This window comes from Gallinula chloropus (assembly GCF_964237585.1).
Source record: "Gallinula chloropus genome assembly, chromosome: 3".
Classification (NCBI taxonomy): Eukaryota; Metazoa; Chordata; class Aves; order Gruiformes; family Rallidae; genus Gallinula; species Gallinula chloropus.
In genome coordinates, this window is record NC_140087.1 from 85911009 (window position 1) to 85935966 (window position 24958).

The 24958-nt window shown below is 40.9% G+C and overlaps 1 protein-coding gene across 1 annotated transcript in view; it reads left to right on the top strand.

Annotated features, from left to right (window-relative positions):
• Nucleotides 1-5769: 5769 nt before the first annotated feature.
• CEP162 (centrosomal protein 162) overlaps nucleotides 5770-24958 on the top strand; it is a gene marked incomplete at both ends in the record, with an annotated part of 39803 nt that continues 20614 nt past the window's right edge. Inside the window, 12 exons of the mRNA XM_084261148.1 lie at nucleotides 5770-5829; nucleotides 9793-9931; nucleotides 12058-12168; nucleotides 16658-16810; nucleotides 17078-17264; nucleotides 18208-18257; nucleotides 19844-19911; nucleotides 21083-21110; nucleotides 21500-21622; nucleotides 22314-22505; nucleotides 22674-22755; nucleotides 23597-23861. Coding sequence (XP_084117274.1) covers nucleotides 5770-5829; nucleotides 9793-9931; nucleotides 12058-12168; nucleotides 16658-16810; nucleotides 17078-17264; nucleotides 18208-18257; nucleotides 19844-19911; nucleotides 21083-21110; nucleotides 21500-21622; nucleotides 22314-22505; nucleotides 22674-22755; nucleotides 23597-23861 — 1458 coding nt within the window. The remainder of the gene's footprint in view (nucleotides 5830-9792; nucleotides 9932-12057; nucleotides 12169-16657; nucleotides 16811-17077; nucleotides 17265-18207; nucleotides 18258-19843; nucleotides 19912-21082; nucleotides 21111-21499; nucleotides 21623-22313; nucleotides 22506-22673; nucleotides 22756-23596; nucleotides 23862-24958) is intronic.

Below are 24958 nucleotides of genomic sequence, written 5' to 3' on the forward strand. Positions count from 1 at the left end.
TTGTTGAAAGTGAAACTCTTAATAGGAGGGGTACTGCTCCACTGACTGGATTATGCAGTAGAGCAATGTTTCCCAATGAGTTTATGGAGAAGAAAAGTTTATGACTGGAACAAAAAGCAGCGTTACGTGTTGACAAATGGACTCCTCTGAAGTTGAGAGAGTGAGAAGTGGCTACAGTTGCTGGCTGCAAACACTCGCCCTCTTGAAGGACCTTTTAACTGCTCACGTTAGCTCGTGGTAGAAGTTTTTTCTCTATGATGGGAAACTCCTGCAGCCAGTACTTACAGTAACTTTTGTGCTCTCCCTCTCCCAGAGGAACAGAAAAGTTGGCAGTGCTGGGCACAGCATTCAGGCAATTACACATTTACACAAATGAGTCAAAGGGAGGATCTGCTTTCAAAAAGCCTGATAAACACCATATATCTGCTAACTTCCAGAAACCAGGAATGGCCAGCAACGTGACAGCCCAGTCCCCAAACCTGCAGCTCGGTTCAAAGAATGCAAGCTTGAAGAAGAAATAAGATTAGTGACCAGTCTAAGCCTCTGGAACAATCTGAAATATGACACAGAATTTACTTCTCAGCTCATGGAGAAAGTGCATGATGGGAAAGACCCGGCAGGTGAGGTGCTGAGTTCCAGCTAGCTACCACAGTGCAGCTGACCACAAATCTGGCCCATGGGATCTGAGGACTATGGTTAATCAGTGGCAGAACACAGTGAGACCTGCAGTGAAACCCAAGTGAAAGTATTAAAAATAATCTCTGAAATTATAGTTAGGTGATCTATTTTATAGCCAATGCTAATTTAACCACGGCAGGCTACTGTTTTCTCTTGCACGAGCTACAGTTCCACATAATTTTTCAGTCTTCTGTGCAACTTGTACTTTTATGGAAGGCCTTTTCCTTTTCTGAGGAGTGTACTGGAAAGGATTTTTATTGCATAGTCATGTAAGGAAGTTTTAGCACAGTGGGCATGCATAGAGAATATGCTTTTAACTTCTTAATTCACCACTGTTTGTTTGCTTTTCATTCAGTATGAAACTGTTAACCTTTAAAAAAACATATAACCAAGAATATGGCTAAATATTTATTATCATAATCTGGTATTTCACATATTTGCAAGTTCAGTCCTGAGATACTATCTAACGCAACACCTCAGCCAAAGTGGATGTGGCAGGTGTTTTGTTTCCTTTTTATTTGATGTCTTTTTCCCCCACTGACATTTAGAGATGATACGAATCTGCTATTAGATGTGCAAAAACAAAAGTATGGATATTTTATCCCTTTTAATTTCACCATTAATTGGACAAAATTATTAATATGTGGAGCCTTGTATTTGAGTGATCTGAAGGGAAAGAATGTGTTACGTGTACACATGCCACACATTTGAACGAGAAGCCAGTGACCAGAGCAGCTAAAGCTGGTTTCAGAGAAGCCAACGAAGGCCTCCTGCCCACGACAGCAGAGACAGAACTTTACCTTACAACGTGGGGCTCTGTCCAGCAGGTTCTATTTCAGAACTTGTGAGCACCCTTCTGCGTTATTAGCATCACCGCCCACGTTGCCACATACCTGACTGAAATTCATGGCTCGCTCCACTCTCTGTTTTTTAAGCTCCACTGTTAAGAGCTCTTGAGAAAACCGCTCCAACTGGTTGGCACTAGATGGAAATGAAAATCTTTTAAGTGGCTATCGTGCATGTCATTTGAATGCACTGGATGACATTTCCACACCAGGCAGTGCCTTCTCTCTGCCACAGTCATCAGGAGTGGTTTGGGTTGGGTTTTTTTCCCCCCCCTTCCCATACAGACACCGAGGCTTCCAACAGCATTCATCCCTCTGCACATTTTTCTATACTTTGTACAAGCCTCTTTCTTTGAACACATTTCTGCAAAGGCTTCAATGTGCAACAGTTTTTCAGCAGCTTGCAGGACTGAGCCCTTGATGTGATTATTTGATTATATATGAAGTAACTCTCACAATCAATGAATGATGTCACACGGCGATCGCTTTGAAGTTAGCAGCAAAATTTGCATTGGCTTAACTCTAAGCAGGAACAAGGTATACAGCACCAGACTGACATCCCTTAATTAATTTCCATATTTCTCTTTAAATGCTCATGCCTCACTCCATGATTTTTCATGAGGCAAAGGAAAAGAGGTAACATTGGAAATCGATGTTTTCACCAGCACAAGGTGAACAACACAAATTGCTCTAGTGTATTAGTTGATGTGAGCATCCTGTCCTTGACCAGCTCCCACATTTCCCACAGACAGCAGCAGAAGTCGCACACAAAGACGAAATAAATGACCCACACTTAGCAAATGGAAGTAGAATGCTCCCATCTGCAGACAAAAGGCCTGATTGAAAGAAGTGCCGCAGCACCTTCACCAAAGTAATTCCTGAAGACTCGGGTGGAAAATGGAGATCCCGTATTTCTTGGCTTCTTTGAATTTAAACTGTAATTTATATTTGCGTTAAGAGAATCTGGGATACATAAAGGCCATATGGGAAGCAGGGTCTTTATCTTGCAAGCTTAAAAACCCCTTTTCATTCCTAGTCTGCTACACAGAGAATCAGAGTGTGTGTGTGTGTGTGTGTGTGTGAACAACGTTCACTTGTACTCTTAAGTGAGCTTGTTTTATTTTGCCATTTACTAAATGCTGGTGTACAAATCCCTAAAGCAACGCGACTCTCAGAGCCAACACCCCCGACAGCCCCTGGCCGGGGAGCACAAGCCAGCCCAGGCTGGAGTTGTTCCGCGGCCGCCCGGGAGGCAGTGGTCAGGGGAACAGGGGCCATTAATTCCCCCCACCCCCCCACCCCCGCATTTTAAACGTTTCCAGAGATGCGCTAAAACGCATGAGAAGCGCAGCAGCCGGGGCCACGGAAAAGCTTTGGGACGGGTGCCTGCGTACGAGCGAGAAGAGGTGCTCTGGTCCGGCTGTAACATTAGGGAAAGCAGCGCGCTCTTAGCGCTCTGCACCCCGCCCCTGCCTGCGGGAGGAGCGCGGCCCGGCCCAGCCTGGCGTACAGACGGCTGCGGCAGGTGGCGGCAGCGCTGGTCCCACCGGGGGCACGGGTGGTCCTCTGCGCCGGCCTGGCACCGGCACCGGCACCGGCACCGCCCGGAGCACCACCTGCCGCTCGGCCTGACCTGCCCCGCTTCCCCCACCGGCAGAAACCGGGACACCGGGCGGGCTGACAGCGGGGCCAAAGCCGCGCCCCGTACCTGCCCCGCCGCCCAGCTGCGGCTCCCCGGGAGCAAATGGCCAGAGGGGCGCCGAGCCCGGCCCTGCGGAGCCCCTGCGGCGGGCACCGGCCAGAGCCTCCTCTCGCCCACAGCCTCGGCTGGCCGCAGGCAGGGGCGCGGCGGGCGGCGGCCGCTGCGTTGCCCTGACGTGACCTCTCACGGCGGGAGCGGGGAGTGGCAGCGCTGCCGGGCGCTTCTTCCCGCCTCCCCGTTCCCGTCGCAGGAACGTCGCTGCCCGCCCGCCCGGCAGGCGGCGCCGCTGCTTCACACGCCCGGCGCGCGCGCGCCGCCTCTTCACGTGACCGCGCGGGGACTTCCGCCTCCAGTCGCGCGGGCCGGGCGGGGGCGACCTTTGCCACGGCAGCGGTGGCCGCTGGGGACCGCTGTGTCCTGTCACGTGCCTGCCACGCTGGGCGGCGCGCGGAGGGGCGGGAGGAGCGGGGAGCCGGTGAGTGTGGCGGGGTCACGTGGCGCGCCCCCCCTTGGCCGGCTGCGGCTGGCGGTACGGTGGCCGGTAGGGTTTCCTAGGCAACCAAGCCGCGCCGCCAGCGAAGGAGCGAGGCGGCCCAGGTACGCTCCCGGGCAAGGCGGCGAGCGGGTCGTTCCCCGGGCAGCACTCGGCTCCCAGCTGTTTCTTCCCCGCGTTCCCCACCTCCCTCCGGAGCGTCTGCTTGGGCCGCGGAGCCCAGTCCCGCCCGCCGGCGGTGTCCCTCCGGGGTTGCTTTTCTCGGCAGCCCTGGCACCTACCGCTCGCTAGGCCCGGGCCGGCTGAGCGCGGGGCCGGAGGGGAGCCCCGGTTGGGGCTGGGAGGAGCAAGGCCCGCCCGGCAGCTTCCCTGTGCCAGCCCTGCGTGTGCTTCAGGGGAAGCCAGGGGAGGAGCGTGAAGTCACGGCTGATCCTGGTCCTGTGATGAATAGGTTGCATGAAGCGCATTCGGTTGTATCAGCTTTCCTTCATCCATGCGGTTTAGCCACACCTTCCCAAAACTTGTGCTTCCTGCACTGGGTTAATGCCCATAGCTCAACAAGTCTTTGGTCTATGTACAGAGTCGTTTGTGAGCCTTCAGTTCTAACGGTGTGGCTGTAGGGTAGGTTTGCCGAGGCTGGTGTACCATCTGTGATCTGTTAGGGAATTGTAGATGCTGAGTTAGAAGGGACCCATAAGGATCATCAGGTCCAACTCCGTTACAGAAGCTGGCTGAACTATCTGTTGATAGTGATTCTGTGACCTATCTGTTGGCCTTTTAAAAAATAAAAGTTTGCATTGTTAGTTTTAATAAAAGCTGTAATTACAAATACAGATAATGTCAGAAGAATCTGTGTGGCTTTTTTGGCAAGGCTGAAATTAAGTATTGTCCACTTGCTTTAGTTGGCACCCTCAGTAGTAGCACCTACTGTTCTTTGATGTAAAAGTGTAAAAGGATACTGGATTATGTGTGTCATGAGAGGTAACATTCTTAATCTTCTTACCACGTTTTCAGAATTATTGTCCAAGTGCTTACGTAAGGATGTCTTGCTCAGTTCAAAGTCTGGGCACTCTGTTATAACTGGTTTTGGTTTTTTTTTAATTACCAAAGTCGAAGTGCCGGGTGGTCTGTGGATGAATAAGGAGTGAAAGCAGGAAGCAGTTGTCACAACTTGACTGTCAAACTCAATTTACTAGGTAAGTAACAGTCCTGTGTACTGAGAGGGCTCCGTATTGGGAGAGGTTTTATTTAATGGTAAAAACATTTCTGTGAATGTTTAGCCCTTTTATGTTTACACAGCACTTCTCAGCCTGGAAGGTGCTGGAGTAGTTTAATGCTGTGATACATGTGCAGTTTTGAAAGTAGCCATGTCTGTCGAACAGTGTGAGGTACAAAAGCTTTGTAGAGTTTTGAGTGTGGGGCATATCTTATACCCAAGTCCTTAACACAGAGTTTTGGGAGTAGAAGGGGAAACAAGTGCCATTGGGTTTCGATGTCGGGGCAGATCAAACCAAATGTTGTCCTCTAATCTCATTGTTTGTTTACTGAGTCCTAATCACTGTAGACACAATGAAACAAAACTTAAATGCCAGATGACTCCAATTTTGGAGAATGAAAAAGCCCTTACAATGGATGGGAAGTATTACAGTGGTGGATTCTTGTTTGATCATTGACAAAATGCTGAATTGTGGGAAGCTCAGAGAGCTGTCTTTGGAAGAAAAATGTAAAGATGGTAAAGGCAATCATGTTTTAATTATCTCTCAAATGTTTAAATGCTGAAGCTGTTGTTTTGGAAATGAGTATTTTCATTATAAGAAATTGGGTAATGCAGGTATGTTTGCATTGATTGCTTTCCTCAGTAAATAATTTAGATTAGGAGTGGGAGGAATGAAATTGGCATTTTCAGATTTTTTTTCTTGCAGCTCTATGAAAGCAGCAGATCACTAGGCTGCCTCTAAGTTAAGAATGCTTTTAATTAACTGTATTTTAATTTTAAATCTTAGTTTTTGAACTAAGGAGGTTGTTTGGAAGGCAACATCCAGTTGCAGATTATGGCTTACCGATTTTCCAAAGAAGAATTAGATGAGCAGTTTGAAGAGTTTCTGAAAGAGGTATGTTTCCAAGCAAAGTCACATCCCTTTTCTTTATTAAAATACAGGGGGGAAAATTGAGTATGGAGGAGTATGAAATGGAAGATGCAGCTGTGCTGTGATTGCATACTGCACATAGCTGCCTGATGTGTGGGTCTTTGCAAGGTCTTAACGTCCTTGCTAAAGTGAATTCCTGCTGTTTTGCTGTAAACCAAGAGAATGCTTTTGTGATTAAATATTTTGTCACTGCTAGGTCGTATCTCCAGGAAGAGCCCTTGCTTCTTGATATTGGTTGCAGTTTAATTGTGTCTGTAATTTAGTAGTAGAGGCTTCAAATGGATATAATGAAGATGAGATTAATACCTGACCCTGTGTGTAAGCACAAGCTGCGTTTTAAGTATTTCCTTATTTTTCTGTGCCATGCCTAGTTTCACTGAATTCTATTTTAAAATTCTTGCATTAACCCTCACAAAATTAAGTATGTTATAGCATTTTTAGAAAACTTTAATTTGATTCCTTGGTTCCTTGTGGTGCTTGATGATTTTGAGTACAGGCAAAATCAGGCAAGCCTGTGGGTTATGACAGTTATCAGATGTGGTGTAATATCCAATAACAGCTAAAATGCCCTGACTTGGAAGGACTTTCTCACTGCATATGGACCCATAATTTCAGAATTTGCCCTCTGGTCTGTCAAACACACAGTATGGTAACCATAAGATATAAATGCTGCATACACAAGGCCTTTACTAGATTCTCTTGCTGTATATAAGTGTAGCTAATGGTGACAGAAAATATTCTTGGGGTGTCTCTGTTATGTGTAGTGTGTGCTTAAAGATGTAGAGGCTGTGCTACCGTTTGTTTACTTGTGAAAAATATAGGTGCTAGATTCTATAAGAATTGCACTTTGTACAGCACAGTCAAGATCTGTGGCAACCAGAGGCTTCTTTTTCAGCAACATTTTATCTGTCCCAGGTCGGTCCTTGACCGACCATGCAGCTTGTGGGGTGTTTGTACAGACCCAGAATAAATGTAACTTAGACTGAGAAATACTAAATTAAAAGAATGGAAACCCAAAATGCCATCTGAAAATTAAGATTCATAGGTAACTTAAAGGCAGCTTTCTAATTTGGCATTTAATTTGATGGTGTAATTGAGTTAACATTCTTGAAGTCACTGAAACGATGTAGGCCCTGCATTTTTGTCAGAAGTTCTTTACTTGCTGTTGTTAGGAAGGATTGCTCTGGGGAAGAGAAAGGAGATTTATTCTTTTACTTATTTTGTGCATCTGACAAAGCTCTGCAGATGACTGCTGCTGGTATTTTGTTCCTCATTTGACACACTTTTCTTCTTCCTCTCAGTTGCCCACAGTGAGAACGCTCAAGTTAGAGTGTTTGCTTTTGGTTTTTTATAAAAAATGCAGAGCCTTTTACTGTTAGAAAGATGAGAAACTGGTGTGGTCCATTGTTTGAAATAGCTGTGTTGGGAGTATAACGCTGGGATGGGGGGAGAGCAAAAAATTGTTTTAGTAGTTTGAGGAAGATTTAATATTGTTTAAGCAAATCATTCAGAGACAGCATGGATCAGGATGTTCTTTCCCTTTTAAAGAGTTTATAGTTAGTGAAACTGCCATTGTTTGGGGGAGGGATTGTATGTATGATTGCAAGTGAAACACAAAGTCTGTAAATATAGTTGGATGATGCAGGTCTAATATGAGGATCAAACCTCACGTTAAAGGACTTATGGCATAAGCACTGAGCTTGAAAAGCTGTCAGTGAAGAGGATTTCTCAGGCTTTTTTCATAGTGCAAATGGAAACACAAGTGTGTAATAACAATTACTGCATGCAGGACAGGTCTTCTAATGATTCCTCTGCCTGGATGCACTTTTTCCCAACCCCTTGCCAGAATGTCCTGTTGTCATCTATAATTCTCCTCTTCGTCCTCCGTAGCCTGTGTGTCTGTGATCCTTCTACTTCCCATCCCCAGTATCTTGCTTTAGCATACTTCCCCTATAGTCACTTTAATTTACATATTATTTATCATATTGGTATAGCTCCTGAGTTTTCTGAGTGTTGGCTATGAAGTTGATTATATGCCATGTCATTGTTCTTAAAACTGAGTATTGGCTTTTATTTAAATCTATTTAAATTGAGGTTAAACAACTGTCTCTTTCTTTCTTTCTCTCTTTCTTTCTGTATCTTCTTATCTCTCTTTTGTCTGTGTGTGTTTGTGTGTGCATCTCTGTTCCTGAAAGGCTGACAAACTTTTCTAGAGAAGGGGCAGGAAGAAATCAGTGCCACTGACTGGCACTGAAAAGCCATTTCTGGTCCAAAAAGTTGATTATTTACTTCTTTTCAAAAGTAAAGGAAAATCTGTAACTTTGACTGTGGAGAGAACTGACATGTTGGGAAAAATGCACTTGTATTTTTGTGTCAGCATTTCTTTCCCAGCTGCTGCAACTTTACTGTCTGCAGTTGACAACATGGCTGGACATAGTAAGTTTCCAGAACTTGAGAACAAACTGTGGCAGTTTCAGATTCTTCAGTCACAATACTCTCAGGAGTACGAGCATCACACAGGTTGTGCTTGCAGAGCAGAGGATACTGTTAGTCATAAAAGAAACAGCAAGCGGTGGCAGAGCTCGCATAAAGCACCTGCCAGTACTCCTTGCTAGCAGGAGACAGCCCGACCTTCGGGGACAACGGCACTAGTACTCGTGTTGTGACTAGTGTAGGGAAGCTGCTATTTATGACGCTTATTAAGAATGTAAAGCTGCCTTGTTCTCTGTCACTGAGCCAACTTGAAGAATTTGCAATACATCCTGTTGCCTAGCAGTTTTGTAATGTATTAAAATAGTGTTTTATTAAAGTGCGAGGCTCAGAGCGCTTACATTTTCCTTCTGAGGCTGTGTGACAGGCATTTAGTTTTCTCAAGTGAAACTGTAAGCTCTAAAGATGTTACTGGTCAGAGATATTCATGAGATTATTGTTTTTCTATATTTTTAAATAGTAGTTTTGGATCATTGGCATTTGATTTGTGGATGTGGTTATTAGGCCCCTATGAATTGAAGTGTTAAATCTATGGTGAAGGTAGGCATTGATGGTAACACTTTGTTTTGCAATAGAAGTCAGGCAGTGGACTTCAGAGGCTTGTTTCAATGAAACATCCTCTTGTGTTTTACATCTCAAGTACCCAAAATCCCGTTGCCTCTTCTTTTTGGTAAGAATAAAAAATATGCCATTCCCCGTAACCTCATGTTTACTGGGTCTGAACACAAAGAATACGTAACACAGAAGGTTGCTCTACACTAGCTTAATGAATGTATTTGCTTGTTCATTGTCTGGACAGCTACTTGTGGCTCTGAGCCTGGTGTTAAGTCACAAAAAGCTTTATTAAAGGAAAAGAGCAAACACATTTTGTTATTTTTTTGAAAGCTGCATCACTTCAAAGAAATGTTGTTGTCTTGTGAAGTGTCTGTAGGTCTTTTTCTTACTGTTACTCTTCAGTAACTTAAATTCAGAGGATGTTCACATTCATAGGCTCTTTTTTCTCCATTGATTTAAGCCATCAATCAAAGTCAGCATGGATGACTAACACATATGAAAGCTTACTACTCAGAGTAGGAATGGCTCTGGCATTTCTTTGAATTTCTGTGAACAGAAAGTATAAAATTAATTTCTGAAACTGATTTGCTGGGTGCTGTGGAGATTTACTTTTAGAATATTAATTACGTTGTTCATGCAGAAAGCAAAGCTGAGGCAAAACTGTTTCTTCTCTACTTCATTATCTTCAGGGATGTGGTCAGTGTTATGCCACATGGACAGTTATTGTCTCTTACTCAGTTTTGTTATGCCTATACAAAAAAGGCAGACAGTGGGGAGTAAAGAGTCATCCAAACTCAGAAGTCCAGAATTGGGTGGCTGAAAGGCAGTTAAACAATGTGAGAGTGTAAAAGCTGTCTTTAATCTTGTGTGCAATTGACTCAGTCTCTTTCAGATGATTCACTTGGAAATGCAAACAAAAAATCCAGCGTTCTGGAGACACTGGGGCAACCCAGGAAAAAAGAAACGAGGAAAAAGGATTCGGTGCCGTGGTGGATGTCAGAGGAAGATTTGGATGATGGTGGTAAATAATGCAGTTTTGCTTTTATTTCTTTGGCCACAGGGGGTCAGGCTGGTTCTGTCTCTCACTTCATATAGGCCTCGTTTCAGATTCAGTTGATGCCACTTTAGTGTCCTTTAGAACATTACAGTGCAGGTTTGTAAACAATATAATTGTACTTTTTAAAGGGATCATACTAAAGCTGTGAATAAACTTCCTGCTGTTTTTTTTCTGTAGCCCTTTAGTTACTAAAGGTTGGCTTTTTCAGAGGGAGTTGAAAGTGATCTGTGTGTAATGCACAGATGGCCCAGCATCATGCATCAAAGGTCCAATGTGTCTTGGCAGTTGGACATAATAAAACTGAGAATACAAGAACATGGGGCAAATATGTTAGATCTGTGCACTGAATTCATCCCTGATCACCATTTTCCCAGCCAGTTTATTACAGTTATTTCATCTACACCCCTCTCACCAATCTTTGCATAGAATTCTGCACTTGTGGGACATAAGCAGTAAGCCATATCCCATCTAGTACTTCAATATTGCCAAGCAGGGAGGCCTTGAAGTTCTACTGGAGGGCTTTCCAGGCTCTGTCTTGGCAAGAAGAGGATAGCGTTGTGGCCTGAAGCAGTGTTCATATAAGGAAAGGGCTATATTTGCCACACTGGAGACTTGCAAATGGTAGCAGTTGTATTAATACCTCCTGTGACAGATTAGGAACTGAAGCAATCTGCTATTCTGCTAACTGGAGTCTAGGTGTAGGGTAATTAACCTTAGAGTCAGAAGAGAAGCGTTTGGAGAGGCCAGCTTGGTCACCTTCAGTATAAGCTGAGTTTTCCTCTGCAGCTGTGGAAGTAGATGGCTTTGATGTGGCTGTAACTGAGAAGTGTAAATCCCTCTTTGTGTGTGGGATTCATCAATGTATGTACACACTGCAAGCTGTGCTGTGATCTCAGTTCATGTAGGTACACTTGTAGGGTTATAAACTGGCAGGTCAAGTGACTATAAGGGGTTTAGTGTGGATTGGCTTCTAGAACTGCTCCTTGTTTCCTCAGTGTGTCCCACTCTGTCTTGAGGGCTTCCAAGTACTTTGTCAAAGACAGTTTTTCTAGGTCTAATATTCATCAGGAGGTTTATGTTGTGTAGTGTGTTGGTGTGATGTAGTCACAATGGGCGAAGGCACAGCAGCATTGTGATGGAAGTTACTATACAGGGTGATGATGATGATGAAAACAGTAGTTTAGATTCCTAGCTTTTTGTAAAGTTATTAAAGGTACTATTGTCCTGATGAAAAGAAAAAAAAATATTCCTGCCATTGTAACAAATACAGAAAAATGTGAATTTAATTTCTGAAAGGTGTGATGTTGGCATTCTTTGACGTTTTTGGGAGATCCTTGTGTGTTGTTCTAGGCTTGAACATCCACGTTAGTTGCAGATAGGGCTTTATGTCAGCTAATAGAATTATGAATGTTTTTAGAATGCTCTTAGTGTGAGTTGTCATTGGGACTCATGTAAATGTATAAATCCTCCCTCCACCCACAGTGTGGCACTGCATTACAAGTCTGTGCTCCATACGGATGAGCTGATGTATTCAGGTGGCGCTGTATCCACATAGTGTTGTGTTAACAAAGTACAAAGTCTGCCTAATTAGCTTGAGTAGTGCACCAAGTTATTTCCAGTGAGGCTTATTTTGGGTTATTTTAGTATCTGTTTCATGCTTTCTTGAAAGATACAAAGATCACTGGAAGGGAAAATACAGGCTATACATTAATTTGTTGTCTGATTGTTTTTCTTGAGGCGTCTTGTTGCAGAAGTGCCAGGAAATAGGTAGGGATTTCAACTAATAGCCCGTTTTCCCTCTGGTTTGTAGATTAATGGTAATCAGCTGAGAAGTAAAAAGTACACGATAAAATAACTCAACTTCTTATTCTAGGCACGTTTGAACTCTTTGTTCTTCAGCTTTCAAGTGAGATGTGCAAATTAGGATTCAAGATGCTGTCTTCCATATTTGACAGGTTAAAGACCTACCTCTAAGTAATGTCCTTCCTACTTGCTTTTGTCACTTAAATGATAAAAAGAAATTGGATAATAAGGATTCCTCTTCTGTCTTGCTTGCCTGTCTGTTCTTGTTGTCTGTCTTCCTTTTCAAGATTTTCAAACAAGATTTGTTAAGCTGAGAAAAGAGAAGAAAATGATGGGAAGCGATGCTGCAGCAGTAGAAAATAGTGAACAAAAGAGTCCCCATTCAGATTCCCAGTCTGGTATTTGATTAAATATGATTTGTTAGATTTATTCACTATCAGCCTTGTATTTCTAGTGTGTTTCCCATAGAAAATCCCTCCGAATAGTCCATTTGACAGTAGTGTTCTCCTTGAAAGCAAGCTGCCACTTACTCATTTGTCATTTCCAGAAGAAACTTAATAGCTTATGCTCAGTCTTATTGCATCATACATCACTACCTATGGTGATGAAGTAGGACAGACACTATTGAATGTAAGCCAGGAATATTAATATTCACTGTTGTGTTTGTTTTATTTTGGAGGCTGCAGTCAGATAAACATCCTACTTATTTTCTGTTGACGTGAGTCTTTTCCCTGTGCTGACCAGTAGGCTGTTCTGTGCATGCTGCCTCTATAATGCAAACAGTACAGTTGGTGTCATAATAGCAAACTACATGGTTTAACCTGCAGGATTATTTGATCAGTGCAACTTCAAATTCAACCTTTTATGGGAAGTAACTTTTCCTGCTACCTGAAGAGAAGCTCTGAAGAATAACTAAGACTTCTAAGCATTGAGCCCTGAAATAATTTTGTCTAAATGGCAGTAGCAGTGAACTTGTATGTGCTATTGTAAAGCTTTGGTGTCAAATTCAAGCGATCAAATATATTTTGGAGATCTATGACAAAGAAATATTTGGCACTTGGTCCTTAGATCGTGTTGGTGATGTATTATGTAGCCTTTAGAACATTTCCCTACGTTAACCTTCTAGATGCTGCCCTGTTTTCATAAGCCTCATTTGCATAGAATAGCCATAAAGCATCTGGGTCTGGGAGGTAAACACTAAAACTGAATCAATTTCTTGAATTAGTATTTGAACTATGAGGTATAGGAGACGTTTGGTACTTACTTCAAATTACTGTTTTAAAAGGTGTTTGCATGATTTACAACAGGAGGCTTGTGTCAGCACTTGTAATTTCTCAGTAAATGTGTGAGGATGTAGGTCTAGAGAAATTATGCCTCACCAGTGGATTTGGACATCAGTGAGGGAATAAAGGACCCATGCTTTGTGTAAGAACAGATTTCATAACGCTTCTTTTCCCATACTGCACCTGCCACATGCTCACCATCTTCCTTTGTCTTGGATGTTTCTGAGCTGTGTGAGCTTCTGGTCACTTACTCCCGTAGATAGCAGAAGTTTGGCCCTGATTTCCTAGACTGTTCTTGTTCTCTTGCATCAAGTTAGATTCAAAAGACCTGTAATTAAATCTTTTCTCTAAACTAGCCGATTTAAGAGCCGTCTGTGTTTTTCCACTTTTCTTTGAACCGATCCAGATGCTTTCTTTCAAAATTATAGTAGTATAATAATTAGTAAAAATAAGTATAAAACTTATTGTTGAAGTAGTTTTACTAGTCTTGTTTCTTTTCAGGTAATATGTTGCAGTTCTAGAACAGTGTATTTGAATGTGGAGGTATACGTGGAGCAAGAAGAAATTTGTCTTTTTTACAAATAAAAAAAGATGGAAAAGAGTTTTTTAGTTATGCCTAGAAAATTACATATTATTCAATCTGCAGGAAAATGAACTGCATTACTTTTTCAGAAGTGTCAATTTGAATTCTCACATATAACTTTTCTCTTTATTCCCTGTCCATTATGTATAAAAACTTATAAATATTTGTGTACCCTTAAAAGTAGTTCCCCCTAAACCTTCTTCCAGTGCATCTCGCAGCAAGGCTTTGTCTAAATTCAAAATGCTGGAAAAATTTCATAAGGACAAGAAAGATTCATACTTAGACAATGGAGGAGGAGGAAGCCTCACTTCTGATAGTCCAGAAAATTCTGAGGGTAACAAATTTACTGTATTTCATATAGTATAAAAAAGGTAAAATGTCTCCATTCTCACAGTGCTGGTCAAATGAAGGAGAAAAGGAGTTACTTTTTAAATAGATGTTTGTAGGTTTGAGGTCTTTGTATTTATGTTTTTAAACTTTCCTCTGCAGGTTTGATGGTTGAAATACTTTTCTAAGTGAAACTCAGGCTTTTATTTCAATTAACTTCAAGTGTCAGGACTTTAAAAGAGAGGTTTGTGTATTATTAGCCTTAAAAAATACTGGTTGTGAAGATAAGGTAGTGAAATCTTTGGAGTTCAAGAAAAATGCTGCTTTAAAAAGTTTTTATGAAGACTAACGAATACCCCCTGCACAAAACAAATCCCTCTTGCAAGCCTCAGAGAAATTAGTAGGGCTGTTCAAACAGCCAAAACCCATGGTGAAATGACTTTGAAATCCACCCAGACTTCTTGCCTTCACTAGCAACTGTAGGATCCCCTGCAATCTGCAGTGTGTTTCTGGGAATTGGGAGTGGCTGAGTTGTAGAACTCAATGGCTGCAAAACAGTATTTGATTTTAAGATTATTATCGGAGGTGCTTTAAAAAATAACAACAAACTCTAACTGAGTTTGAACTGACAAAATACTTAGGTACTTGGCATAAATACCAGGAAGCCTTCAAGATCAATGTAAGGCTGTTCTGAAAGTTGATTGAGTTTGAGATAATTTAAATGAAAGAACTCATAGAAGTCATTTCAAAATATAAATAATAAAAAGAAATAGATCATATAAGAATATTTTTTTCTCTTAAAATTCTCTTCTGTTGAAAGTTTGAATTGTCCTGAAGTATATGCCCACCTCCCTCCTTTCCTGTAAATCTTACACTGGAGGGCAATGACTGTTCATCATTGATTCCAGTGATATATTCTTAGTGAATAATGGGTGTTGGAGGTCTGGTGAGATTGTGTCTCATCTAAAGCTCCGCTAAAGACTTGAACCTGCTACAGATTCCCCTTTGCTTTTTTAATAACTAGAACTGAGTAAATTACTTCAAACTACTGCATTTAGCTACCAGAGAAACAGACCATTTTTTTCTTTTCATTCCTGTTCAGCACTTTGAGCTTTTAATTTTATACTTTTCAATGTAGCAGCAGAATCTATTTATTTAGGCATTAACTTAACATACCTGGGGAGCTTGACCCTGTAGCAATGAGCCTGATCTGTGTCATGCAAGGCAAGTCAGTCAGAGCTCTGTATGAAGGTGAGACCTGAAGTCGGATACAGGAGTGTGGAAGTAATTTCCAAGATGTGTAATCGCATGCACTCAGCCTCCCAGCAAAACATGCAAGGGGACTTTGAAATCAAGGAAAAAAACCCAACTATTTTACTCCTTTGGAAGGAAGCTGTTATAAGCAGAATACACAGTGAAGGGCTGCCCAGTAGGGAAGGAAAAGTTGCTCAAGCTCCTCCTTTCCTGACCTCACCCTGGGTACGTTTACAGTGCTGAAGGGAGAGGATTCTCCATTGTATTCATACAGGCAAGTATGGCATTTCTTAGAAGGGATTTGGTTGGATTTGTGTAGAGGACAGGGTAACAGCCCAGAGTTGAAGCACTTGATCAACATGTCGAAGACTGGTTTAGTGTTCTTGATCTGAAGGGTCAGTGATGCATGCATCAGCCCACAGGAAATGAGCTGCTGTCAGTGTCTTCACCCTTACCAGTGTGTTCAGTACAAGTACACAGCTACAGCCCAAACATCATTAGGCCAGGCAGAAGAAAAAATTCTGAGTTTGTTTTACCAACTGGAGATTCATGTTGGAAAAGACAGACATGGTTTCTGTTGCCTTCCGTATGAACTGTGAAATCATTTAATGTGTTGCTAGATAAATTGCATAAGCAGCTTTTCTCCTCATCCTTCTCATAAGACCTTTAAAGAATCTTAAGTATAAATGTGTATGGTTGGGGGAGGGGAGCAGAAGGGACTTGGTACTGCTTTTAACTAGTAGTGTACTGCAATAATTGGCTTTTAGTTTTCTGTAAGGAAGTAGATAAGGCATCCTTCTGTCTGAGAGCAGAATCCACACATAAGGTTGGTATGGTGATGTTGAACACTCACAACAATGAAATTACAGTAAGGAGAGCATCTGCATATTGTAGTTGTGCAAGCATACAGAGTCGAAGAACTGGGTAGTCATTGGTGACTTGTAAGTAACTTTGGTTACTGCTTTTTGCTTAAAGCATTTAATTTGCACAAGTGAAATGCAGAGCTAAGCAAATGGCTACCATTTTCAAAAAATCTGTCATGCTTTCTCTGGGGTTATCAAAAAAAAATGAACAGGCTTTTAAAAAAATTGTTAATTTCTGCATAAGGTGTGTGTGTCCCCACTTGTCATCTATGAGTAGCGTTACAGCAGGTCAGTTTTTACAGCTACTGTATTTGCTCCAGGCTGAACTTCATGTACAAATATGAAGGACAGGAAGACCATGTACAGAACAGCCTAAGTAACTAATTAAACAAGATTTACATGCCTCGTAGTAGAAATGGAAGTTAGATGAATGTGATGTGTGAGACTCTGTATCTTTGCAGTTGCAACTGAGATTAAGGTCGGTAGTTCTGGAAGCGGACTAGAAGACTGAAGAGTTAAACCAATAGCTTGCAACTTAAATATTAAACTTAAATAAATATTGCAACTTTTTCTGTAGGAGTGCTTGGAGCCAATGGAAGCTTTGTCAAGATACAGAACACTTCACAGCCTGCGGGAGAAAGTTTTGAGTATATGCACACGGAAAAGATGCAGCTTCAGAAAAGTGACGGGGTTGCTGTCTCCTTAACAAGAGACAGCCTGGAGACAAATGGTGAGAACCACGAGCACAACCATGTCATGAAGTTAGGTAATCTAAATAAATATTACAAGCAGTTTACCTTCATTCATTGCAAGTAGAGATTCTTCACCTCTAACAGCTGCATCTCGTGCACTTGAAGGTTCCTGGTACTAGTTTGTGACGATTTGATCCTGTTAACATTTTAGGAGTCTGTCTATAGTTGTTGTTAACTGTTATGCCTATTCTGTGTTGACAATACAGTACAGTTACAGTCAGTTTATTCTTCATTTTGAGATTTAGATTCGGCTTTAGCTTCTGGACCTAATCAAAGTATTGTGGGAGTTGGATTGGATACCTTGGAAGAGCAAGAAGAAAAAGAGATCTTCTTTGCCAAACTTGAACGAGAAGCTTCCTCTACTATTGATTATTCAAGATTAAATAAAGAGTTGGATTCCATTGATTCTGTCCTCCTAACACCATTTGTACGGTAATTTAGAGTGAAGAAAAGTTATGGGTTGTTAGTGACTGTGTGGTGTGGCCACTGAGATATTGTGGGCCAGCATCCTGTAAGATTTTTGTCAGGTTTTGTTGCTTGTTTGTTTTGGTTTGGTTGCTGGTGTCTTCTTTGAAGACAAGGACAGAAATAACCTAAATAAATAAATAAAATAAAGGACTTAAGGTGAGAGCATGACTTAGCAATGAGTGGACATAGCTACACAGTCTTGTGCATAAGACAATAGTGACAAGTCAATTTAACGTTCTCAGTTGTAAGGTGTAACATCTGATAATAACAAGGAGGTTGATCAGGAAAGATTTCATATCTCCTTAGACATGATATTTACAAATGAATCTAGAGGATACAAAGTCATCATAGATTAGGGCACTCCACTTATAATGGGTTATATGAAACCAAGTTGAAGCATACGTGAGGGAAACAGATGAGGGGGCAATTCAGGCTGCCATTGCTAGAAATGGTGAGTGCAAAGGGAGACTGTGGAGGGAAACAGGTGGAGGGTCAGCATTCTGGGGAGCTTTAGATAAGGACAAAACTTCATAAGAAAAGCGGAAAGAAAGGAGGAAACTTTTTTTTTTTATGTTAATGCAGAGTGAGAAGCTTAGAACAGGAAGTGAACCTGATGTTAAACATTTCTTTGGGAAGCCAATGTAGAGGTTGGAGGGAATGTGGAAAGAGAGTGATTTTTAAGTGTTAGATTGAGATTTTTACCTATGGACAATTGTAAAAACTTAAGTATTTGTTTTAGTAATTGCTGACATTTATCCACCATTCTTACCTATGATTTCATGTCATGGACAAATTCAGGTTTTTAACTTTATTGCTGAGTAAGGAATATACAAAGTTCAGAGGTAGAAAAAACGTCTTATTTCCTGGCTGTCCAAGACAGGAGTAAAATTTTCATTTTGTTTTTCAGGAATGAAAAAACTGAACAAGAAGAGGAATCTGTACATGAAGAGAAATCTGGTAATACAATGTTTATTTGAAAATTCTTTTTTTGATTTGTGTTTTTTTTTTTTTAACTGTGTGTACATAGTGAATTGTGAGAGCCCCACTGAACAGAATAACAGAACTTAAAGCTGCAGATTTGTGTGGCAGTTCAAATGCCAAGTCTTCAGAAAATGTCCCAGCAGGGTGTCAGAGGATAGCATAGGATCTTCATGTTTACTATGGGATGTGATTTAAAGGTGTGGAAAGAGGAAACTGTATTACAGTCTCGTAGTTTGTTCTGTACTCTGTTGCCTTCGCAGCTAGTCAGGAAACTCAGCTCTTTCCAGGTTTCAGATTCACAAAGTAGTCCAGCATCCTCTCTGAACTTTTTTGTTCTGAGTATATCCTGGGTTTGGGGCTAAGCTACAGCAGAGTAATATGTAAACCAATTGGCTTCTGTTCCTGTATCACCCTCACCACTTTGAGTAAAGCTTTTATTTATCTGCAAGCTAATGTGATTTTCAAATTAATGATTTTCATTTATCTGTGGTTCTTACATCAGCCTTTTAGGCTGCTTTTGCATTATGGCTCTGCAGCTGTTTTTCAGACAGGGTTTTGGGATTTTGCTTTTGGTTTTGTGCTGTTTTGGGTTTTGAGTGGCAAAATAAAACCAAGCCCAGCTATCAGTCAAAAAATAAAGAGAAAATTACCTGAACGTTGAAATATGTCTCAATCTTTTAGTTACTCCAGTGCCTTAACTGTCATCTCTATTTTTGTACCATCTTTTCATGCCTGAGTTTAATCTCTGTAATCTTTATTCATACCTGGTTTTTTGTACCCAAATTTCCCTGCTACAGTCCTTCCATCTTGCTTACTTGTCTTTCACTTTATTTATCTCTCTTCATTTCACTCTTCATTGATAGCTTGTGATAAAGAGTGTATTCCTGTCATTTACTTGACAGTTTGTATTTTCAAATTAATATATTTAGCTGAACTTTTGAGAGCTCCTGTTGTCAGGCTGGAATTTCCCAAACCTAAAGAGGATGTATTTGTAAAGCTCAATCTTTTCTCATTGAAAGTGTGATCACTGTGTAGACTGCAGCAGATCATGGTAATTGTAGCAGAAAGGCTATAAATTTATAGCCTTTTTCCTAAAAAAGCTGGTTGAAATGACCCAATTGTTATGGTCAGTTTTACAAAATTGACACTTTGATTCTTGGGGAAACGGTTTCTGTGGTGTGCAGAATGGAGTGGTGTGTGTGGTTTGGTTGAGTCTTTGTCAAACTGCAATTTGCTGAAATAGCAATTGAAATCGTGGGTAATAGATGTGCAGGAATAGTACAAACCCTGTGTGTGGCTTCAGTCAGCCTGAGAGCAGCTTTCAGCTGATCTGAGTTCTCATAGTCCAAGCCCACAAGGGATGCTGAAATAGAGACTTTTCTCAGAGTAGTTTTACACATGAGTTAGACTGTGTGTCAGTGGCATTGGTGAGAAGACACAGAAAGACCACAAGTGGCAGTGTCTGTTCTTGGGTGAGGGATTGGGGAAGAGGAAATGGCTTTCCCTTACTGCTTTATCTTCCTGGAGTATTCATTTGATTTTATGCTTATTTTACTCTTCAGGCAGCTACAGTGAAGATTTTGAAGACGAAACCGATGCTAATCCAGTCTTTAAAACAGAGGCAAGTCAGGTGAAACAAGACATCCTGTCAGGAGTTGATCTAAGTCCTCAAGAACAGGTATAACTTCCAAATATTTATGTTACTTGCATGAATTGTAAAAGTTCTGCAATATCTAACTGTAATTATAATAAAACTTTATATAATGTATACTATCTGAATGAGGAAGACAGTTGGATTATATTGTTCAATTAAGGATATACACTCTCCCGTCATAAATCACTGAAAGGAATAAGGTCTTCACAGGGATTGCTGCGTACTCCTTTAAATTAAAAACTGTGGATGGGAGTGCAGAACTGAGTTCAGGTTGGAGCTGCTGCCTCAGGATGGGTAGTGATTAATCTGTCAGAACTATTAAAGTGGTTTCTACAGCAGCAAGTGACACAGATTGAGGGAAGTAGTTCTGTACAGAGAAGCAGTTTGGACAGAGGATGCAAAGTCTACACTGAATGAGCTTTGTGGGTATCATGATCATCTAGATTAGTCAGGTCTTTTGATGTGGAGCATGTGTGGCTGGAGCACATCAAGTGCATTCCTGGAGAACTGATGTTTTTTTCATAGGATCAAAGAATCATAGAATAACCTGGGTTGGAAGGGACCCATAAGGATCATTGAGTCCAACTCCTGGCTCCACACAGGGCCAGCCAAATCAGAGCATGGGACTGAGTGCATCATACAGACACTTCTTGAACTCAGTCAAGGTCAGTGCTGTGACCACTTCCCTGGGGAGTCTGCTCCAGTGCCTGACCAATGAGCCTGTTCCAGTGCTCTTCTTATGAAAGGAGTCTGTGGAGCACGACATGTTCATCTGTAATAGATAAATAGGGCTTTTATTAGGGTAATATTTCTAATGTTTGAAAAAAGCATGGAAATGGAAGTGTAATGTACTTACTGCTACATTATTTTCTTTTTTTTTTCAAATTACAATATAAGAGAACCAGGAAGGTGCAAAAATATTACTCCGTTTATGTGGAGTAATGTTTAGTTCCCAGTCACTTGTGAGAAGGTTTATAGAGCACAGGATATTGAGGACCTTTTGGCATCCTAAGGAGAGTTTGAGAGAAGTGTGTATTCTTGGACCACCAAGAACCACTTGGTTTTGGACCAAGTTTTAAAATTGGTCCAGATTTTTTTTTTTCCCCTGAAATTAAAAAAAACTATTATTTTTCATTTTCATTAGGAAGAAGCAAGCACTGGCATGCTGGCTAAAGGTAAAATCTAAACTTTGATCAGTAGGAGAATAATAAATATAACTTTTTAAAACTTTATTACTTAATTTTTAGTATTTTGATATTTTTCACCCGATTTTATAGTGGTCAGCTGAAAGTCCGTTGGAATTAAATGTTTAAAAATTTATCTAAATGTTAGTACTTCAAAGTGATCATCAATGTAATTATTTTACTACGTCTAATCAGTATTCAGATTTTGATACTTGCAGTCAGAGTTAATCAGATTACGATTAATGGCATTAGAATATACTATATTCTTTTTGGCATGTTTCATATATCAAGATAAGCTTTGGTGTATTTCTATTTCCAGTGTAGTCAAAGTATAAATTAGAGAATCAGGTTTTCTTTAACATTTATCTTCTTGGTTTTAGTTGTATTACTTGATTCACAAGATTCAACTCCGGAACTTCAAAAGGCTGCTGAAACATCAGATGTAGCTCAAGGTGAAGATTATTTGCCTGGAGAAGTCAGTGGAATTGAAATGAATGAAGCAGGTAAGAGTTGCTGTAAAAAAACAAAGCCACACAACAAAAACCAACCCCCAAAATTTTACTTTAGAAGAATAGAAGGCTCTGTTATCTTAATTTTTTCATAGGGTGTCTGTGAACATGAAGCTCTTGGCTTTTAGTAGCAAGTCTTGAAAGGAGTAAGAAACACATCAGGAAAATGTCAAGTTTCTTTTAAAAGACAAGTTTTTACACTTTGTTATTATAAAGTTCCTTTTGACATTGGAGTTTGATATTTTTCCAAATACCCTATCTTTTGGTTCTTCATCATAGCTAAAATTCTTCTTCGACAGCCTGGAACACAATTATGAAGTACGTTCTCTTATCAAACTTCATACAGCAGTGTACGCCTCTTACATCTGGAGTGTGGCTCTGATGGCATCTGTTAAAACAGTTATATCACATATGCTGTTAGTTTTAGTACTGATAAAATATAGAGGTGGGGAAGGAAGGGTGGAGAGGCATGCAAACTGTAGATGAGACTATGAAGTGTTTACTCATTAACTCTGCAATTGTTTGTTTTTATAGTAAAAATTAGATTTTTAATTACTTTTTGCATAACTGAAATCACTATTCTCACCACATAGACCAAGCTAGTAACTGAAACACAGGCTCCAGTGGGGTGCCTCCCAAGCCAGAAAATCCTGTGGGATCTCTTATACGCCTGCATTTTTGGCAGGCACTTCCTATGGACAGACCACCAGTGACATCGACATGCTACACCAAGCATACCATCATCTTGATCAGTCTTTGGGGGACACTGAGGAGCAAAAGCTGCACGACTCTGCAGTGGCAGCCTCAGAGTGCTTAGTGCAAGGTGTTTCACAGAATAATGACTTCTATTCAAAAAACATGTCAACTCTTGAATCGGGTAAGTACCCGAAAGGCAGGCATGTATTGCACAAACATGTAAAATAACTGAGCTAGTAATACCTTTAACACTCTGTTTATGAAACATTATAAAATGTTATCCTTTTTGCAAATATTTTTAAAGTGGTTTTGTTGTTTTTAATTTTTTTTTTAATTTTACGCTAATTAGATTTACCTACTGTGGAAGAATTGATGAAGCCAATTAAAGGACATTCATGTGATATCAGAAGTTTTGATGTGGAGCCTGAAAGGTACTTATTTCAGAATGCAATTTAAGAATTCTAATAATGTAAGTCCATTAAATGTTTATGAAAACCAGCTTAATTAATAGCTCTATCTGTCTTTTTCCCTAATTAAATACTGAAATTTCATTATGTCTTGCACTGGCATTATGGCATTTGCAGTGAATTGTAGAATGAGTATACAAGATTAACTGGTTAGGACAGGGATTCCCAAATTTTGAGTGATATGCAGCAATGTTTGCTGAATCATTTGGGGGAGTGTCCTTCGGTCTCACAGCCACCACAGCTACAATCTCTGCTTTCCAGTCTTCTGCATTTTCTCCTCTCCCGTACATGGATTTCAGCCCACATCCTATCCTAGGTCTCCAACCTCTATAGTCTAAGATGAAATCTTCTTACTCTGTTTACTGTGGTGATTCTTGGTAACCTGTGCTCCATACCTCTTTCTGCTTTGTTCCAGTTGTTGTGTCTAGAGCAGAAAGCACCAGCCCTGGAACTGTCGGTAATAGGTTATGCTTAACAAATGAGTTTTGGACCTTATTGTGTAGCTGCACCCAGCAGAAATTACTGTTTATTGCTTTATTAACATTAGTTGCATGATTGCAGGTATTAATCTTGTAGCCCAGTTTGGTCCCTCCACAGAGACAGCCAGTGCTGGGAAATGGCTCTTGTCCCACAGCATGGGAGTGAACCTGTGTAATTAATTCTGTGAGGCTGTTCTTAAAAGTAGTTCTTCAAATTCAAGCAGTCTTTATAGCTGATACCTGAAGGAAAAAATGACCCACTTTTTCCAGAGCAATAGAAAGGGCAAAAGTCTTATTATATATGACCTTATTCCTTTCTCTTGTAGTCCTGTGAAACTGGTAGGCAGCACAGCAAATGACCTCATCAGCTACTTGCCCTTTAAAGAGCACCAGAATAATACGGTTTGGGAGACAAACTTACTTGAAAAGTTAAACCGAGAAGAGAGCATCTTTCTGCAGACAGCTGTGAATGAAGATAACTTACAGAGGGTGACTGAGGAAGAAATTCAGACCAGTGAAGCACAGCCTGATGTACTAAGAGAAAAAATAGTACAAGACACTCTGCTCTCACAAGGCAGCAAAGCTAAACAAGTAAGTTTTATCAACTGATTTTTTTATTACAGGGATATAAGTTTTAAATGTCTGTATATTTCAGATTGCCCATCATTTATGATACTCTGATGTTTAGGAATTGAGAGACTGTTGCTGGTCTTTTTTGAAACTCACATGTTACCATTGCTGCTGTTAGAGGTAGCCAAATCCAATGGACTTTGGGACCAGTGGGATTCTTCCTGTCCCAGCTCAGTATGTGCAGAGCTCCTGCAGTTCCATGTCTCCAGCTCAGGCTGGCAGCGACCCTGAGCACAGGTTTCCCTTAGGGGGACATGGATAAACACACACAGGCTCAGAATAGAGAGCATACCTAAAGAGAGGACAGTTAGAAATGTGGTTCGTTAAGAATATAGGAGAGACTGCAATGACCAGTGCAGGGCTTAGTCAGACAAGGGTACTGACCAGCAACCTGGTCATGTCACCAGCTTCATTCGTGTTCTTTTCCCTCTGTTTCTCACAACTGTTCCTACTTGATCCACCTTACTCTGTCCCTTTTTCTAGATTTTGTTCTTTCTGTAAACATGCTATAAGCTTTTACACTCTCACAATCCTCTTGAATGTTCCATAACAAGATTTACACCATCCAAATTTTTCTTCCTGCATCCCCAAATTCCATTCTCCTCGCTTCCCCTAACTTAGCCCCCCATTCATGTAGACATTCCTTCTCCTGTCTGCAAGATGTGGCAGGGAGAGAGGTAGTTTGGCTTACTCATCCTGGTGGGCTTCCTACCAGGGCCAACATCCTAAGCTTTCTCATTTGCTGGTCTTAGGAGTTGTGTGCTCTGGTTTTGATGATCAAGGTCTGTAGGATTCCTCTGCATGACACTGTACCTCTCTTCATTGCTGGGATCAAGTTTTAGTCATGAGCTACCTGCTAAAGATTCTGTAATGTAATACAACTTCCCAGAACAATTGCATAGTGCAGGTGCTTTGTACTGGCTACATTTATACTTCTGAAGTAGTGAAAGTCTGCAAAATGACATGCTGTTAATTTGGTTAAAAATAACACCTCCCACCACCCCAATTCTTACAGCTGTGTAATTCTGGTGACTGGTTCTGTGTTCTTTTAGTAGTGA